Raw genomic sequence first — 20,337 nt, forward strand, 5'->3', positions numbered from 1 at the left:
GAAGGTCGTGCAGTGCTGGTCTGAGGAAACAGAAGAGCCCCTACGTGACTGCTTGGAGACAGTGGACTGGTACATATTTAAGAACTCAGTGACCAACTTAAATGAATATGCCACCTTAAATGAGCATGCCACCACCGTCACAGACTTCATCAGCAAATCTGTGGATGAATACGTGCGAAAGAAAACAGTATGTACGTTCCCCCAACCGGAAACCATGGCTCAGTCGCGGGAATGACTCCCAACTGAAGGACAGGCCTGAGGCGTTCAAGTCGGGCGATCCTGACCTATATAAGAATTACAGGTACAACCTCCGAAAAGCGATTGGGGATGCCAAGAGAGAACGTCAGACCAAGCTACAGTCACAGACTCTTGGCGGTTGTGGCAAGGCTGAACAACATAACAGGCTACAAAGCGAAGCTGAGCAGTATCTCTGGCAGCAGCGCACCCCTCCACGATGAACTCAATGCATTCTATGCTTGGTTCGAGCAGGAAACCGAACGATCCGCTGTCGAGTGCCCCAGCATCCCATAACACACCCACCGTCACAACTTCCGAAGTCAGATCGGCCTTCCTGAAAGTGAACCCTCGGCAGGCGACGGGTCTGGACAAGATCCCTGGTCGTGCACTCAGAGCCTGCACGGCCAGCTGGCAGATATGTTCGCGAACATCTTTAACCTGTCCCTTCTCTGCTCCGAAATCCCCACCTGTTTCAAGAAGACCACCATCATCCCGGTGCCAAAGAAGAACCAGGCAACATGCCTCAATAACTACCATCAGGTGGCCCTGACTTCAGTCTTAATGAAGTGCTTCGAGAGGTTGGCCATGAAGCGCATCAACTCCATACTCCCAGAACGCCTTGATCCACTGCAATTCACATACCACTTGTAGAGATCTGCCATGCGGTTCAAGTGCAGTCTCGCAAACACTATAGAACTCGGTAGAAATTTGAGTTACACTTCTCGGATGCAAGTAAGAATCTTTTATTGCCTCTTCTGATTACAATTGAGAGAAACTTAAATCTATTCTCAGTAAAGCCTTGCCAGCAAAAGACTTAGAGAAGTAATTTATGAAACAATTTTAACTTTCAAATATAATACAGAAATGGTTTCTTGCTTAAAGCAAAACAGCTTGCGCGAACTTCAAGAGTTAGAGTGGAAAAGTGAAAATATGAAAATAAGGATAGCAAGTAGTTAGATCAAAGTATAGAGTGATCCTGAATAGAAAATGGCTGTCTGAACTCCCCTATTAAAGGAAAATGTTATCAGTCTGAGGCCATCTGTCCATACCTCTGTTATCCTAATTGGTTTGGGTGAGTTTCAAATTCATTTGATTTGATGGTTAACTGTCAATCCTCAATGTGAAACATAAGTTTTAAATGTTTCATGTTTGAATATTTGTGTGTGCTATGGAATGGAATTTTGTGCTGTAATCAAGTCTGGTTTTTACTGGTTTTCTGCTGGCTTTCACTTTATCCATATTCTGAATAATGGTGGCTTCATATTGCTATGGTGCTTATTTCGACGTTGTTCTTGATTACTGGTACAGCTCATTTCTTGATATGAAACTTTGAACAATAATCCGTTCATATTGTCAGTAAAAATGTTGTTTTTATGTTTAATTCGTTTGTGGATGTGTCAAGCTGTGTACCTCTGTTTAAGTTATGTGTTTTGTCATGACCTAAGGTTATGAATACTGAAATCCTTATTTTAAAATGGGTATTAAAGACTGGGCTTTAATATTTACATTAGAATGGCCTTTTACCTATTAGAAATGGGCAGTTTCCTTCGCTGCTGCAACCGGAGCAGACGCCATTTCCCTGGCCCTATGCTCATCCCTAGAGCATGTCGACAACAAGGACTCCTACATTAGACTCCTATGTATTGACTACAGCTCCGCCTTCAACACGATTATCCCAGCCAAGCTCACATCAAAGCTCCAAAACCTAGGACTTGGCTCCTCAGTCTGCAACTGGATCCTCGACTTTCTGACCAACAGGCCACAATCAGTAAGAATAAACAAATAACACCTCCTCCACAATAATCCTCTATACCGGAGTCTCACAAGGCTGCGTACTTGGCCCCCTTCTTTACTCCCTGTACACACACTACTGCGTGGCAAAATTTGGCTCCAACTCATCTACAAGTTTGCTGACGACACAACCATAGTGGGCCGGATCTCAAATAACGACGAGTCAGAATACAGGAGGGAGATAGTGAACCGAGTGGAGTGGTGCAGTGACAACACTCTCTCCCTCAATGCCAGCAAAACTAAAGAGCTGGTCATTCACTTCAGGAAGCAACGTACTGTATCAACGTCAGCATCAACGGGGCTGAGGTGGGGATGGTTGACCGCTTCAAATTCCTCTGGGTGCACATCACCAAAAATCTGTCCTGGTCCACCCACATCGATGCTACCACCAAGAAAGCACAACAACGCCTATACTTCCTCGGGAAACTCAGGAAATTCGGCATGTCCACATTAACTCTTACAAACGTTTAAAGATGCACCATAGAAAGTATCCTATCTGGTTGCATCACAGCCTGGTATGGCAACTGCTCGGCCCAAGACCGCTAGAAACTTCAGAGAGTTGTGAACACAGCCCAGTATCATTCGTTTTCTGTCTTGATTTCTCTGACCTTTTTATTTCTCGAGGAATTATTTTGAGAGGATAAAATTTAACAAAAGGTTTCTTGGTCTTGCAGTTGGTGTGGTGCCATTCTTCAGTAAATTAAAACCTTACTTTGAAGAGAATCCATTCACCTCCAGTCTTGATCTAAGCTGCAAACATTGTTATGAGCAGGCTTGTATGATCATAACAGCTGTGTTGGCCACAGGACCCTGGAGCTACATTAAAAGTACCTCAAAGTGCATTTGTTTCCTTTAATAATGTGCACGTGCATGTTTGTTGCTCTAATGTTTGTATGTGAGGTGGAAAATTCCCTTGCTATATATTTGCTACTAGTAGTTTGCGGGCAGCTTTTGTCATATGTTGAAATGAGGAATTACTGCAACAATGTACTCATCTTGACGTAGCAGCCTTTTCAAACGTAAAGCTAGTTTGATACAGGGTTATGAAGAATGAATTCTGTAGTTTGGTTTTGTGACCTCATTTTAGTTTAATAGGTGTTATGGTACCTGAAACTGCATGGGTGAGATGAGAGAAATCTGCAGCCTACAGTCACAGTCTGCAACAGAATTGGTGTATTTTTTTTGCCATTTCTTGACATTTGCAAGAAATTAATAAACACAATTCACCAGAATATGGGAAAAGCTGTTCAAAATATCAACCTGTAGTTCAGAAATTGATAATGTAGTATGCCGGCTTGACAAACTTAAAGTGTTCATGCACTTTCTGATAACTTGTATGCCATCCTGCAGAGTCTGTTCAGAGATTAATTTTCTTTTTCGTGTATATACCAGAAAGAAATAGAACTCTTTCTCGCCACCAGAAACACTATTTTCGAAGGCATTGGTGTCTGGCAAACATCCTTTCAAAGCAGTTTGTTGAGTTAATAATTGGGGGTATATTAAAGGATATAATTTCCTCTGTGGCTTCAATGATGCAAAAACCACATGGCATATTTTTGCTCTGCAACTGGTGTAGACAACTGTAAGAAGGCAAAACAGCCAAAGGTGCTCATTTTATGTTGTGCGTGCAGTTTTCACAGTTCTGTTTTCATTGTTGAGTTTACTTAACCGCCTCGAGTTGTTCACCGGGTCATTACAATGTAGTCTTCAAGACAGACTTTGACTTTGCTCGGGAACGTTTCTCCTGATCCCTGCCCACCTAAGTGTATCCGTTCAAATATCCAAACCATGAAAATCAGATGTCCAAAGTTCAATTCCTGATCTACATTGATTTTGGTGGGTAAGTAGTGGGGATATGATAATTGGCCATTGTGCTCCTGAGTTCGAGGGTGAAATTTGGCTCAAGTCTTTGTTTGTCTGAACATCAGGTGATTGAATCGGTAGGCTATGAAGTTCTTCAGCCACTCTGTACTGTTGAAGTATTTGCATAAATAATGGGGTGAGGCCTTCAGAAAGCCTCCATAGTCCCAGGAGGCATTGTTGTCATTGGTAAACAGGATAGGAGAAAGAGAAAGAAACATTTTGGTGAGGTGTTGATATTTTATTTTCATTAGAATAGCAATCCTGACCCATAATTATACAATTATTTGTGAAATTACAATGAAATAAAAATCGCTTATTGTCACAAGTAGGCTTCAAATGAAGTTACTGTGAAAAGCCCCTAGTTGCCACATTCCGGTGCCTGTTCGGGGAGGCTGGTACTGGAATTGAACCGTGCTGCTGGCCTGCCTTGGTCTGTTTTCAAAGCCAGCGATTTAGCCCTGTGCTAAACCTTGTGTTGAATGCTTTTAAAGTTATACAAACTCACATTAGGTAATGTCATGGAATCTGTGTCATTAAATGGTTTCAAGAAGGAGATAGATATATTTCTAATTTTAAAAAACGGGGAAAAGGTAGGGAGGTGGATTTGAGACCAGGAAGAGATCAGCCATGATCTAATTGAACGGCGGAGCAGGCTCGAAGGGCTGAATTACTCCTCCTCCTAATTCCTATATTCCTATGTAATATTGCTTCATTTGTACTTGCTTGGATACCCTCATTCTACAGTGTTGGACACTGTAATCTGCAGGCATGACAATTAAGTGTCTGAAGAGCTGTCATTCCAGACTCCGCAGGGACCCCTGGTTAGGATGAAAATCCTTGTTCCAGTGGGACAAAAGGCCACAATGATGTTCCTCCACTGGGCCATGTCTTGTGATGTGGTTTGTGTCTTGGCCAATGCAAGTCCCATCCTTTCTAGATCAGTCACCTATACCATGTTGTTTTTCACCCAGTTTACGTGTCCCAGCTGGTGTCCATCTTCACGAAACCTTCGGTATTCTCTCTTGGGTCATCTTTAGCACGTGTCTAAGCCATCTTATCTGCCGCTTCTTGATCCCTTGGACAATGCTGTGGCAACCAGCCTTGTACAGGTTCATGTTGGAAATTTTATTTGGCCAGTAGTTATTGTGGATCTTGCGTAGGCAACTAATTATGTACAGCAGGATTGACTTTACTGTTGTAGGGTCTGATTTTGGTCTTAAGATTAAATTGTTTGGACTTGTAATGAGAAATAAGTGAATGATGATCTGTAACACTGGATATCTGGGCATCTGTTTACCTGTATCATTAGGTAAATAGGCTTGATTCCTTCTATGTACTCTGGGCACCAACATGATTGGCTAGTGCAATGGCCTTGATCTAGCACCTGGTGGCATTGGTTGTTGATAGATCTTGACCATAACAAAGAAATGTCCCCATCCGGCCCTCGCTATCTCTCTACAATCCCATTTTTCTCTCTATCTCGCCTGCTTTCCCTTAGAAACCTCCCAGTGGCCAACGCCCAACCCTTCGTAGGACTGCAATTTTGAGTGCCAGTAGCCAATTACATCATGAGCAATACATTGGATGTGTTATAATGACATGAATTTTGAACTGTTTGGATATGGCAAGCAGGATGTAGGTGTAACCCCACTTTAACAATACACCCACTATTAATATATTTTTCCTGACATTTCTACCCCAATTTCTGATGGTAGAGTTTACCCTCCTTGCAGATGGTAGTTATGTAGCAGACTCGAGCATCCAACAATGGAAACTCTGGTTCAAATTAACTTCCAGCAGGTTTGCATAACCTTTGATGCCATCAATTTGTTGTCAGATTATTGAATGTTAAAGCTAGGCTGATGAAAGGGATCTAATTACGTTTGGTATCTTAATTTTTGCAAAATGCAATAGTTAGTGTTACATGATTAAACACTATTGTAAGTTTCTTTTGGCCGATTAAATTTCTCCATTCTCTTAGAGTTTAAAGGGAACCATATTGATGTTTTGAATGTAAAAGAGCCAAGAAAATGCAAACTGGTCCCTTTAATAAATGCATTCATTTTCTTTACAGTAAAGGATAACATTTCTACAGAATTTTCTTTCATCTGTCTTGAGAAAACCTGCAGAGTAGTCAAGCTGGCGATGTCCAGGGTACCGAGTCCACCACCCCCGGCTGAAATGTCAAGTGGGCCTGTGGCAGAGAGCTGGTGCTATACACAGGTAGGCTGGTTGTTTTAAACAGTCCTATTCCTTGTCTGTGTGAGATGGATGAAGAAATATGTGTTGGCACCATCAGCTGCTTATGTCCATTTTTAGGAAGTTTTATTTTGGTTGTATCTTTGTTTTCAAGTTCTCATTTCCAAGAGGTGTTGATTTGGCTGAAGTTTGATTTGATGGGCAACCTCCAGTAGCTTCCTATTATTTTTGTGTGGGGCAACTAATTTTTGTCTGCAGGTTCTTTGCCCATGGGAGGGCATTGCTGCCAAACAATCTTGGGTAACTTAGATAGTAATCAAGGGGATCAATACAGATTACTTACTGCTGGTTAGGAATAGTACCTGGATCTTCCAGGTCTGCGAGACTCAATTGCTGCCTTGCCATGTGGCAAATCTTCACATTACTATGGGCAACCTGATGTTTCAAAATTGTACTATAGTGTCGAAGAAGTCATATTGGACTCAAAAAGGTAACCCGGTTTCTGTCTCCACAGATGCTGACCGACCTGCTGAGTTTTTTTTTCAGTAATCTGATTTTTATTTGTAACAGAGTCTTAGTTCTAACCTTCCAAATTCTGGTTCTGTCAAATGCTGGACCATGTTATGTAAAATGCACTGAAGATTGGAAGTTTTCCCACACCAGCTGCTAAAGCTATAAAGGATTCAAATTAGAAACCCTAGTGCAGGGTGCCGAGACGTATTGTATTTGTGGACCACAGAAGTACTTGTGTGTTCTTCATGGCCTCATGAGTATGACATTTAAATCCATGCTCTTGGTAATTTGAGCGTCTTCAGTTGCTGATGCTGATCAGTCTTGGTGTTTTGATTTAGGATCGATCTGTCAGTGAGCCAAGCAGATCTAGGACAGCCGTTTTGAAACCTTCAATGCTTCAAAGTTCAAGGGACAGAAAATCAATAAGTGCCAATAGGGCTAGAAAGGGTTAGATTGCCTCCGCATCCTTGGCTGGATTATCAAGGGTCAGGAGCTAACGGCTCAGTTTGGACGCCTTTACCCTTTTTGTAGCTGGATAGCTCATTCTTTTCTTTTGTTTACCCAATTGCCGATTTTTAAAAAAAAGTCCCTGGTATTGTGCTGTTTTATACATTGTGCCGGAACTGTGGCCATTTTGTTAGTACAATGTTTATAATAATCTTTATTGTCACAAGTAGGCTTACATTAACACTGCAATGAAGTTACTGTGAAAAGCCCCTAGTCGCCACACTCCAGCACCTGTTCGGGTACACGGAGGGAGAATTCAGAATGTCCAAATTACCTAACAGCATGTCTTTTGGGACTTGTGGGAAGAAACGAGCACCCGGAGGAAACCCATGGAGAATGTGCAGACTCCGCACAGATAATGACCCAAGCCGGGAATCGAATCTGGGACCTTGGTGCTGTGAAGCAACGGTGCTAACCACTATGTGGATTTGATCCTCAATTTTTCCCTAATGAATGATTTAAACAATCTATTGTCTTGTATAGGACACAGAACCATTGCATTGGAATTCCAGCCTAAGCTACGAGTTCTGACCCAATAGTTAAAGCTGCCAATTGGTGACTAGGCAACAGTCTCATTTATTTTGTGCGAATGTCATCTCACACCAAGATTGTGTGTACAATCAACACTGATGCCAGAATAAAGCAAAATGCAAATGTTACTCTCCCTCAAACAGCTCTGAAGAATTTTTTGCAGAGGAGTCTAAATTATATAACCCTTTCTGTTCCTGAAACGTTAATTTCAACTAAATTTCTTCAGTCAACTTTTAGCCAGTAGAATTTCTAAAGAACTGTATCTTATGACTTGATAAAAAAAAGGTATGGTAGGTTTCATGATGAATTGTCAGAGCAGCAAGTTCACATGTGAGGCAACCAATAACAAGTATTTTAGTGCCCTGCTGAGAGAAATTTTATTTTTATTGTCACAAGTAGGCTTACGTAACACTGCAATGAAGTTACTGTGAAAATCCCCTAGTTGCCACCCTATGGCACCTGTTCAGGTACACTGAGTGAGATTTCAGAATATCCAATTCACCTAACAAGCACGTCTTTAGGGACTTGTCGGTGAAACCCGGAGGAAACCCACGCAAACACGGGGAGAATGTGTAGACTCCGCACAGTGACCCAAGCGGGAATCAAACCTGCGACCCTCGTGCTGTGAAGCAACAATGCTAACCACTGCTATCATGTCACCCTAATACCAAATGCCAAGTCTTGCGTATGAATTCTAAATAACTCTCATTACAGAAGGACGGCATAGTGCTTAGCACTGCTGCCTCACAGCGCCTGGGACCGGGGTACAGGTCCAGCTTTGGATGACTATCTATGTGGAGTTTGTACATGCTCCCAGCGTCTGCTTGGTTTGCTCCGGGTGCTCTGGTTTCCTCCCTCAATCCAGATGTGCAGGTTAGGTGGGGTTGTAGGGATAAGGTGGGGGAGTGCGCCTAGGTAAGTTACTCTTTCAGAGGGTCGGTGCAGACTTGATGGGCCAAATGGCCTCCTCCTGCACTGTAGGGATTCTGCATTGTAGGAATTCTATGAACTTCTATGAAGAACAGTCAAATCTAAGAGCAGCATGCTTTTATAACGCTATAACACATCAGGATATTTCAGTACACTTTGCAAATTGAATTTCTTTTTAAGTTCAATGACTATTACATCGACATGGCCATTGCACCAACGATGTTGCCCAAACAGCAAGATGCTAATTGACCAGTTAATTACTTTTAGTGATGTTAGCTGAGGAATGAATACTAGTCAGGATTATAAAGGAATAAAAAAAATTGTCCATATTTCTCATTCAATAATGCCGTGGGATCTTCAAAGTCTATCTGAATCAATGGAACAGGCTGAAAGGAATTCTCTTTAGTGTCTATTCCAAAGCTTAATATCTTTGTAACAATTTCTAATCATTGCTGTAGAATTCTAACCAAAAGTATGAGCTCAGACTTGTCACCTCTGAACCAGTAGTTACTGCTGCAAGTGAGCTATCGCGTAAGGGATCATTAGGAATAGAAGTTGGAATGGGCATTAAGAAGACCTCTTTCTTCAATGGCGCACTAATACCTACAGCCGCACTGGTCTGTAAACTGGTGTTGGAAGCTAAGGGGACTTCAGCCCGGTTAGTACTTGAGTGCGAGATCGCCTGGGCATACTAGGTGCTGTATTTTAAGAAAGTGGGGACAGTGGCGTGGTAATAGTAAAGTCACTGTACTAGTAATCCAAAGCCCCAAGCTTAATGCTTTGAGGTGTAGAGCTCACCACGACAGTTGGTGGAATTTAAATTGAACTAATTAATAGCATTTGGAATTAAAAACTCTAACTGTGTCCATGAAACTATCTGAATATTTGTTTTGCCAATCTGTCTGGTTCAGTATTGTCCTTGATCTGGCTTGTATGTGACTTTGGATCCACACAACATGGCCAACATTTAACTGTCCTCTGAAATAGGAAGCCAGTCAGTTCTACCAGACTGCTACAGAAAAGTCAAAATGAGATTAAAATTTGATGGACACCCAGCATCTGCCGAAGCACCGGAAATTATAATGGCTCGCTCGGCCCTGCAGTCCTCTTTCCCAACGTTTTGTGACAAAAGTTGGGAAAGCTCCCACAGTCTAGCCCAGAAAAATCCTGAAGTAGTCAAGTTCATCATCTCGTATCTTGCATCCAATATCTGAGACCCTCCATCACTATCTGTGGATTTATCCTGTCCCACCAGCAGGTTAGACCCACCACCGGTAGTCGCACAGTTGTATACAATCAGCAAGGATTTGCCCTGAAAGTTTAACATTGACTCTGGATCCCATGAAGGTCTCATGGCAACAGATCAAGCATGGACGAGGAAACCACTGTTGATTGTCAACTACTGCTCTCCCAGCTTATCAATCATTAATTGGCCATGTTGAACTCCATTAGTTGAAACGCTAAGGATAACAAGGCACAAGAATGCACTCTGGGTAGGGAACAACACTGTCCCTCCCTACTGATTGAGTTGGTTGAATTCTGAAGGATGTATCTGTCAGAATAGTGAAACAAACTGCAATGGTACAAGTACATTAACAGATTTATGCAACAGGTGATGAGGGAACCAAGAAAGAAAAACCCCTTGACCTCCCTCCTCACCAGCCTATATGACAAATGCAACAGTCCATTTTAGGACATCAGTCCTAAAATGGCCAACCTGATGTCCTAAAATGGTCAACCCCCATATACTAAGGCTGACCCCATATTCTAGATTCCTCAACCAGGTAAAATGTTTTCTCAGCATCAGTCCTACCAAGTCCCTTAAGAATTTTACATGTTTCAATTTGATTATCTCTAATTCAAAACTCCATGGAATAGATAATCCTCTTGGGTCACCTGTAATAGACTGCACAAGATAATTAATAACAGCACAGTTCAGGTTGCGAGCACTTGAATTTTTCAAAGCAGTTCAGTGGTATTTAGAAATGCTTTATCTGCATTTGTTGCCAATTGATTGGTTATTTAATGAAGTTGGAAGTTCATTATTGTCTGCCGTGAAATTGGAATCTATAAATGCTGCACTAATCTAAATACCAATATAATTTACTCAAAGGTGAACTGCCACTGTAGAATTTCTTTTGATGGACTCAATGGCCTCTCCCTGCCCTTAGTTAATTATAAAGTTATTTGTAGTTTGTATCATTTTGCAGTTTGTTTCAATATTCAAGTATTTATTATCTTTCCCTTTATTCTTTTTGCTAGATAAAAGTAGTGAAGTTCTCCTATATGTGGACTATTAACAACTTCAGTTTCTGCCGAGAAGAAATGGGAGAAGTTATCAAGAGCTCAACTTTCTCATCCGGAGCAAATGATAAATTAAAGTGGTGAGTGTGGAACTCAGTGTGATAATGTTTGCATTTCTAAGTGGGGATTTGCTTATGAGTAGTTCTGGGAAAGGCAAAATGATTGAAAGGCTTAGTGAAGCACATAGCAAAATGAAATTATATTATGGTTTAATGCATTTGACCTCATCACTACATTGCCGTTGAACCAGAAGTCCCTTTCCAAGGCCATGGAAGCCATGGCACCTAATTTGAAAATTTCCTTGCAATGGATCAGGTACAGTGTGTAATTCAAATTTCAGAATTCTCCTTGAACCCTTGCGTGTAATCCTCCATGACAACCTTGTGGTATCCTGCAAACATTTAAATCAAAAGAACACATTTGTACTGTAGGCAGGATTATGAGATCAGGCGCCAGATGTTGCAAAGTTAAAACCCAGCAAATTGGCTCAAGGCTTAATATTAGCCAGTTTTGCTCCATACCTATGAGCAAGTATTTTGCTATCTTTCACTTTTAAGCTAGCTATTTTAATTCTTTACACTAGTTGGACAGCATTTCTGTAGCACTTCATTGGTTTATATTCAGCATCAATCTTTTGTACAATAGATGCTGAATAATTATATGTTCTGAGAGTTAAAGCACCATTCTTTTCTCGTGTCAATTTGTACTTCAATGCTTCTCAGGCTGTGAACCGAATATTAATTGAAATTAATTAAGTAGCCTCACAGAAAGATACCATGAAATGGGGATACAACCTCTTAATTATGACCAAAGGACTAAAATCTGGGGATACCTGACACTTATTTAGTTTTCTGTTAATATTACTCTTGCTGTTCCTTGCAAATATTAGTACTTGATTTTTAATGCCCTTCTTCCTGCTCAAAGTTCTTTGGTGTGAGATTTAGTTATTCATGCTTTCTCTTCTTCTGCTCTACAATGAGGGAAAGTAAGAGGAATTATTTGTTGCAATAACTTTTCGCCTGAGTTGCACAGCCCATCAAAAGATTAATAAATTGCTGAAGGACTTAAACATTAAATTAAGCATTAAATATTTTGATAGTTTTCTTTGACGAGTCACTTGCTGAGGTTGTTGCACTTGCCATGATATTTCTAACATTTCATACCTGGTCAATGTATTGGATATAATTTAATTGCAAGGTAAAAGAAGTGGGATTAGTTGAGGAATAGAAGAAGTGAGTATTTCACTTATGTAGTGAGTAATGCAGAAATGTTTGGTACAGTGTAGTACTTATGGTTGCCTTTTCCAGAACGATTGTTACCACAATTTTGAAAATTTTTGTTTCAGTTACTGCAGTCTTGCGTATATTTTGTTCAAAGTTGCATGCAGGATTATGCTTTTGCAGTGTTACTGAATGTTATGGTTCATCCTCGTTACTAATAAGGGAACAATTTGTAGCTTTTATAAAAACCAATTGGAAGTCCAGTGTGTGCTGGAGGGCTAGGCTACACCATACCTTTGCAGTATATGGATTCCAGAATGCACAAATTCCAAACCTTTAGGTAAGGGTGGCATGGTAGCACAGTGGTTAGTACTGTTGCATCACAGCGCCAGGATCGATTCCCGGCTTGGGTCACTGTCTGTGCGGAGTCTGCACGCTCTCCCCGTGCCTGCATGGGTTTCCTCCGGGTGCTCCGGACAAGTCCTGAAAGAGGTGCTGTTAGGTAATTGGTCATTCTGAATTCTCCCTCAGTGTACCCGAACAGGTGCCGGCCGGAGTGTGGCGACTAAGTGATTTGCACAGTAACTTCATTGCGATGTTAATCTAAGCTTACTTGTGACAATAATAATGATCGTTATTATTTATTAGCATTAATAAACTGGATGTACGATAACAAATGATATTGACCTTATTCGTGAAGTTGGCAGTTTTTACTTTTGGTTCTAAAAGTGATGGATTTTGTGCATGGGAACACTTTTTTTTGCTTTGCTTATTTTGTAAACAGCAAGTTGAGGGATTTTGTTATTACATTTTCCATTATTGGGTTCCCGGTATTGGCACCAAAACAGGTCAGATGAAAGTACTGTTAAGTATACAGTAAACTAAATTCTGTGCTTCAACAATGTGTGTCAGCAAAGCATACTGCTACAAGGTACCAATGTGCCATAGATTGAGACTGGGGTTTAAGTTGGATAGGTCCACGTGAGACAGGAAGTATTATATGTTTGTACTTTTTCAGTGAAGCCTGGAAATAAAGATAGGGTGCAAAGGTTACATTATTTTCATTTATGTTGTGCAAGTTTCTGGAAGATTAGTTCGGCTGTCACATATTTGATGTGATATAATACATCATGAAGGCTGGTGTCTTATCCTCCAAACACTAGGTTGCATTCGTAGAAGAAAAACCTGCTAATTGTGAGTTTGCATTGAAAGTTCTTTCCTCTCTCCTTCCGTGTTCTTCCCAATCAAATTCATTTCCACATAGTTTCTTCACACAGTGACCTAAGTTGTCAGTTTATAAAATAATTTTTGTGTGGTAATCCATCCTAATTTAACACGTAGCTAACACAAAAGTAACCTGTCCAACTTTTGGAACATGTTGGAAAGTGTAACTACCATTTGCACGGAAAATTAATAATCCTATTTATTCTACTTTAAAAACATCAAAATAGCTCAAGTTGATATAGTGGTTAACCCTGCTGCCTCACAGCCCCAGGGACCCGGGTTCAATTCCGGCCTTGGTTGATTGTGCAGTGTTTGCAAGTTCTTACAGTGTCTGTGTGGGTTTATCCCAGGTGCTCTGGCTTCCTCCCACAGCCCAAAAATGTGCAGGTTAGATGGATTGTCCATGATCAATACACGTATGGGGATAGGGTGGAAGAGTGGGCCCAGGTAGAGTGCTGTTTCGGAGGGTCAGTGCAGACTCGACAGTCTGAATTGCCGCCTCCTGCATTGTAGGGATTCTATAGATTCAAAGGGGAGCATTTCTGTAAATTGGCAGGACAGGAAGACATTGTACTTTCAAATTATATCTTTTTCCTCTCCCCTTATCCCAGACAAGAAATGGAGTGCACAAAATAGATTACCTTGTGATGCATATTTCATCTTTTCCCACCCTCCAAGAATGGAGACTTGAAATTTGGTACATGGTGCATAGCTAGAAATTGCTTTGTGGGCATCCCTTATGAGGTCATAGGTAAAATAATTTATATTTTGGCAAAAGGGCTGAAGTATGGCAAAACTTTCTAAATATTCCTGAAGCAGTCCCAGGAACCTGATGACTTGCATGTGGATGGGGAAATGAATCCTGCTTTAAAAGAAAAATGCATTTTTGAATATTTTTTCTCCTACCTGAAGGGGTCGGCACTTTGACAGAGTAGTTCTATGGATGCTGGGGTGCTATCCAGTATGTCCTCCAACTGGATAGTAGCCCATCTGGATGCGACTGAAGATGGTGAATTTTGATTTTGCTGCGCAGGTATAACAAATGTTCCAAAATCCAGTTTACACCCATGTCCACACACATTCCAGCAGGATTAGAAACATAGAATTCCTACAGTACAGTAGGGTGCCATTTCACCCATTAAGCCTGCACTGGCCCTCCGAAAGAGCACCCTAGCTGGACCCGATCACCTAACTACACATCTTTGGACAATAAGGGGCAATTTATCATGACCAATCCACCTAACCTGCACATCTCTGGACTGTAGGAGAAAACCGGAGCACCTGGAGGAAGCCCACACAGACACTGGGAGAAAGGCCAAAGTCCACACAGTCACCCAAGGCCAGAATTCAACCCGGGTTCTCTGGCGCTGTGAGGCAGCAGCGCTAAGCACTGTGCCGCTATAGAGAATAATTAAGTGGGGAAGACTGAGCTGATTTTCCATTTCCTAAATAATCTGTGTGCATAGACCAATTGCAGACGGTCAGTGCAACTTAACCTGCTAATTTCATAGGCATTTTGAGGTTAGTTTTAACCTCACCGGGCACGAGGCTTTGTTTTTTGATGGGGGAGTTGAAATTAAAAAGGAAACCCAACTCTGGAATCCTGTGAAGGGCTGGATTCATGAAGTAAGTTACTTTATTGTACTATCCACAGGACAGTTGGCGACCTCCAACCCACTGATTTTACCTTTCAAACAACCTTTCAAACAACTGCGATGTTGGACTTAACTGTCATCTGCACCCTGGCTGGTTTCAATGCTTGTAATCTGGCTGGCTGTTGGGGAGGAAACCTGGTAAAGAAATCTAAAATGGCTCTTGCACCTAATCTGTGGTAAAGTCATACTTTTGGATTTTCCTTCCGAAACTTTCACCCGACTCTTCGTGACGCAAAGTCAATATTGGGTCCTACAGATCCAAGTCCTGACTGCAAGAGAAGCAATTGGGGAGCTTGCTTTTTATATAAGGTGCATCCTCTACCATAATTGTTTTCCTCCTGAATTTTTATTTTTGGTGTTATGAGACAGCAGTCCTTGTATTAAAAGTGCTTCCATGTTGTCATGTTCTTGTACCTCAAACTGTGTAGAGTGAACATTTGGTGAATTTAGAGGGTATATTCTGCATGAGTCTTAATTACTGGATGTACAATTATGAAAAGTTTATTTTCACTTTCTCTAATCTAAAGGAAATAGGTGCTGTGTTTATGCAGGAATATGATGGATTATGTCAAATAGTTATTTTACATATACAAAATGAAAACGTTTTGATTTTTGCAACCATTTTATGTTGCCCTAGCAGAATATATATTTTTCGTATAATTTGCCTTTGAGCAGATTTGTACTGGATTTAAATCAGGAATGAAAAATGCTTAAAGAGAATTAATTTTTTTCTGACTGGCTTGGTTCTACTTAACAAAGTTAAACTATGTTGATCACTTAATTGAATATATTAGCAAGCTGAGAACACAGAATGAACATCAACTATATTGGTTACATCTTGCCTTTATAATTGTACCATCAATTGTATCATCAGTGCTCCGCTTTAAAGTTAAAATTAGAAAGGATATCTGTTTAATTCATTCATCTTGGAGTTTAAAAGGAAAAACATAATTCTAATATTGAAAGATCCTTGAGATGTGAATGTATTATTGAGCTCACTTTGCAAATCTAACATACCATTTTTAACCTCTTTTTGTTTCTGTCAATATTTAAAATACATTTTCAGAAAATGTAATATAATAATCTTTAGTGTCACAAGTAGGCTTACAGTAACACTGCAATGAAGTTACTGTGAAAAGCCCCTAGTCGCCACACTATGGCACTTGTTTGGGGACACTGAGGGAGAATTCAGAATGTCCAATTCGCCTAACAAGCGTGTCTATCGGGACTTGTGGGAGGAAACCGAAGCACTCGGAGGAAACCCACACAGATACGTGGAGAACATGCAGTCTCCGCAGAGACAGTGACCCAAGCCGGGAATCGAACCCGAGTCTCTGGCGCTGTAAAGCAACAGTGCTAACCACTGCTACCGTGCTGCCCATATCTGAGGAATGAGCTTGAGGGGCTAATAATGTAATGCACCTAAATAACATAGACAGTAGTGCAGTTGTTAATTCAGTTTCCTGGAGGTGTGGTGACTGACAAATATCAACTGTAATCACTGATATAATAAAAATACTTTTTTAAAGGAGCAGTGGAATTTGTTCCCTTGTTCACCTCAACTGAAACATAGTGATGAAAAGAATCCTATATCTTGTAGCTTTAATCCTTCCAGGTGATTGTCTTATTGGCACAGAAAAAGGCCATACAGCCCATCATGTCTGTGCCGGCTGAAAAAATGCAGCAGCCCATTCTATTTCCTCCTTCTGTCTGTAGCCTTGCAGGTTACAGCACTTCAGGTGCAGATCAAGGTACCGTTTAAATGAGTTGAGGGTTTCCACCTCATCCACCCATCTAGGCAGTGAATTCCAGATACCTACCACTCAGAGTGAAAAGGTTTTTTCCTAATAGCCCCTCTAATCCTTCAACCAGTCACCTCAAATCTGTACTCCCTGGTAATTGAAACAAATCTTTCCTGTCTATTTAGGCCCCTCATAGCTAAGGAAAACGACCCTAGCCTATCCAATGTTTCCTCATAGCTGCAATTTTCAGCCCTGGCAACATTCTTGCAGATCTCTTCTGTACTGTATCTATTAGGCAGTTATGTCCTTCCTGTAATGCGGTGATCAGAACTGCGCACAAAATTCCAGCTGTGGCACAATCCATGTTTTATACAATTCCATCATTACATCCCTGCTTTTGTATTCTATGCCTCGTCCAATTAGAGAAAGCATTCCATATGCCGTTTATATCACCTTGTCTACCTGCCCTGCCACCTTCGGGGACCGGTGGGCATGCATCCCAAGCCAAGGTGTCTCACTTCTTTTATTTCTCTCAAAATCCTCCTGCTTATATATTCCTTTTCTTTGTTTGCCCTCCCAAAATGCACAAGTTAGTAAAATTGATTAATGATTTGAGTGTCGACTCCTTTGTCAGAACTGAAATTTGAAATCTTTCTCCTTCCAAATGCCGAAAAGCATGCAGTGCATTTCCACTGTCTTTTAAAAAAAACATAAATCATCCCATTAAGGGGCAATTTGGCATGCCCAATCCACCTACCCTGCACATCTTTTGAGTTGTGGGGATGAGACCTGTGCAAAAATGGGGAGAATGTGCAAACTCCACATAGACAATTACCCGGGGCCGCGATTGAACCAGGGTCCTCAGTGCCATGAGGCAGCAGTGCTAACCACCATTTACAGTGTTTAATCTTATTTTAGATTTCCGGCAATTGAAGTCTGTCATTTCCTCAAAATAAGGTGGGGTAGGTTCTTTTTTTGGGAGCAGGAAGGACCCTCATCCCTCCAAACTATAAATTACAAGAATTGATGAAGTGCATCCCCAAACCATTTGATGTTGCCTTGACAGTACTCCGGGCTACACTTGCTGTCATATTCAAAACAATCTCATCCCACGCAAATGTCTGGTGAGCGTCAAATGGCAGGCTTGGTAGGTTAGTGGTATTTATTGCATCATTAAAGGGAGAAATTGATAGGTTGGAAGGGCAGGTTCATTATTGGTGAGAGTCTATCCGGGTTGAAAAACTGTAAACTATCTCCAAAATCTTGGTGGGAAAAGTGTTTGCATTTGTTTGGCTTGACCGTGGTACGTTGATCGAGATTGTCTTTTTGTTATTGTACTGCTTGTGGACATGATCTTTCACCTTCAGTGATGTTAAAACATTTATTAATGCAACATTTAATTTCAAACAGTCAAAGGTTATGATAATGCTGCAAGATTTACCAAGTGGACCTTTAAGCAATTGGAAGAAACTGGAGAAATTATATTGTAACAAATCATCCATCATGTAATTATCTTCAAAAGCCAATACAAGTGCAATTGTAATTTGATGCAAATGTACGAAGAATCAACATTCAAGTATTCCCAACTGTTCTGTTCAGCATATCAACATTTTAGCACTCTTCAGGAAAGCTATAAAATATCAAGTCTTAATGCTTCTCTTAACTGTAGATGGGTATATAGTTGAGAATTGTACTTGTTTTCTGAACCTGCTTTTATATTATTTTAATTGGTATCCACCACTTTGTTTAATATAAATTTTAGTATTGCTCATGCTTCTTGCCAATTTGAGTGACTATAAAGGACAAGCGAAGGCACATACATATAAGAGGATTGTGAGCAGTTCTGTTTTCATGGCATTCAAGTACTTTGCAATTTAAAAAATTTTAAGTTTACATTTGGCAGACCAGGTTTTTTTTTTACTTCACCCATTAAGCTTTTCACTGGCTGGTAACTTTAATAATAGCATATGAATGCTTAAAGACAATATAATCTACTTGTAATAGATGGTGAATTGGAATAGGGTGAAGAGGCAGAAAGATAATTGCCATTAAAGTGCACAGGGGTAAATTGGATAACAATGCTCATGAGGAACGAGTTGCTATGCTTTTCAGTTCATCAGAGTTAAAAAGCAACGTCATGCCTAAATTGATTAAATATTCCCATATCTCCAAGTGTTGCATGATAATTATAGAGAAAATGGTAAGTACGACAAATTCATTGTAAAATGGAATAAATTATAAGTTAAGAGGAGGAGGGAACCGGAGACATTCAAAATGTATTTAAGTACAACTTTAAACATTAGCACTGTTTGTTGACTTGTATTGGCTTGTTTTTGTAGTAGTACTCTAGATAGTTGGTGCATTCAAATGGATGGGAAGTGTAGTTAAAATGTTGTAGATAAATCATGGCCCGAATACAGCATGGCAATTGTTGAACAGGGTTACTGAGTGTGTGTCTGATAGATAGATCGTCCTTTTTAAAAATGAGCTGGACTTCATATACAGTAACTAGATGCAGTTATGGTAAAGCCATTGTGAAGACAAAGACAGACCAACCCTGCATCAAAATGCTTTTATTTTTATTTTTTAGCCTGTATGTGATTCATTCATTTTCTTTTTAACATATTTCATTTTTTATGTATATTTAAGGTGCCTCCGAGTGAACCCTAAGGGTTTAGATGAGGAAAGTAAAGATTACCTATCACTCTACCTGCTGCTAGTCAGCTGTCCAAAAAGTGAAGTCAGAGCAAAATTTAAATTCTCCATTCTGAACGCAAAAGGTGAAGAAACTAAGGCAATGGGTAAGTGAAGTGACAGTATGCTTCAGATACAGGCTCAGCGTTTAAATGCAGTTCTATTCAGTTGTGCAAACTGGTGTAAAGGAACAATTATTTATGACCAATGTTTCCCCTTTTTCGACTTCTTTTCCCCTTGATCAGCTGGAAATTTGGGATTGTCTTATTGAGGCTGGAGTCCTTGCAAAAGCAGGTTTGCCAAAACAGTTTTAATGCCCCTTTTCAGTTTTATAATTCGATGCAGACTAATTGATTACGTTTCAGAAAGTGCCATTTATATATTAAATTTGGAATTCACCACACCCTGCTCCGACTTGATTCTTGAGTAAGAATTGTTTTCAAATCAGTATATGCACCTGCTATCAACAGAAAAATATGCTTCCCTTCCGTCTCAACCCCCCCCCCCCCAAGCACCACCACCAAAAGTAAGAAATGACTTGTCATCTGATTTGCTTTCTTTTTGAAAATGCAGAAGGGAGCCATTCGGCCCATCGAGTCTGCACCGACCCACTCAAGCCCTCACTTCCACCCTATCCCCGTAACCCAATAACCTCTCTTCACCTTTTTGGTCACTAAAGGCAAGTTATAATGGCCAATCTACCTAACCAGCACGTCTTTGGACTGTGGGAGGAAACTGGAGCACCCAGAGGAAACCCACGCAGACACGGGGAGAACGTGCAAACTCAGCACAGACAGTGTCCCAGCGGGGAATCGAACCTGGGACCCTGACGCTGTGAAGCCACAGTGCTATCCACTTGTGCTTCCGTGCTGCCCTTAAGTTTTGTCACTTAAGGTGTAGAAGTTTCAGAAAATACACGATGCTCAC

At 40.7% G+C, this 20,337-nt stretch overlaps 1 protein-coding gene across 1 annotated transcript in view; it reads left to right on the top strand.

Moving 5' to 3' along the window:
- The window catches only part of LOC119953941 (speckle-type POZ protein), a 138,340-nt gene that overhangs the window by 65,676 nt on the left and 52,327 nt on the right, over positions 1-20,337 (top strand). The window contains exons 3-5 of the mRNA XM_038778645.1: positions 5,966-6,114; positions 10,834-10,955; positions 19,366-19,517. Of these exons, the coding sequence (XP_038634573.1) occupies positions 6,037-6,114; positions 10,834-10,955; positions 19,366-19,517 (352 nt within the window). The 5' untranslated portion in view covers positions 5,966-6,036. The remainder of the gene's footprint in view (positions 1-5,965; positions 6,115-10,833; positions 10,956-19,365; positions 19,518-20,337) is intronic.

Source organism: Scyliorhinus canicula, chromosome 19 (genome assembly GCF_902713615.1).
Source record: "Scyliorhinus canicula chromosome 19, sScyCan1.1, whole genome shotgun sequence".
NCBI lineage: Eukaryota > Metazoa > Chordata > Chondrichthyes > Carcharhiniformes > Scyliorhinidae > Scyliorhinus > Scyliorhinus canicula.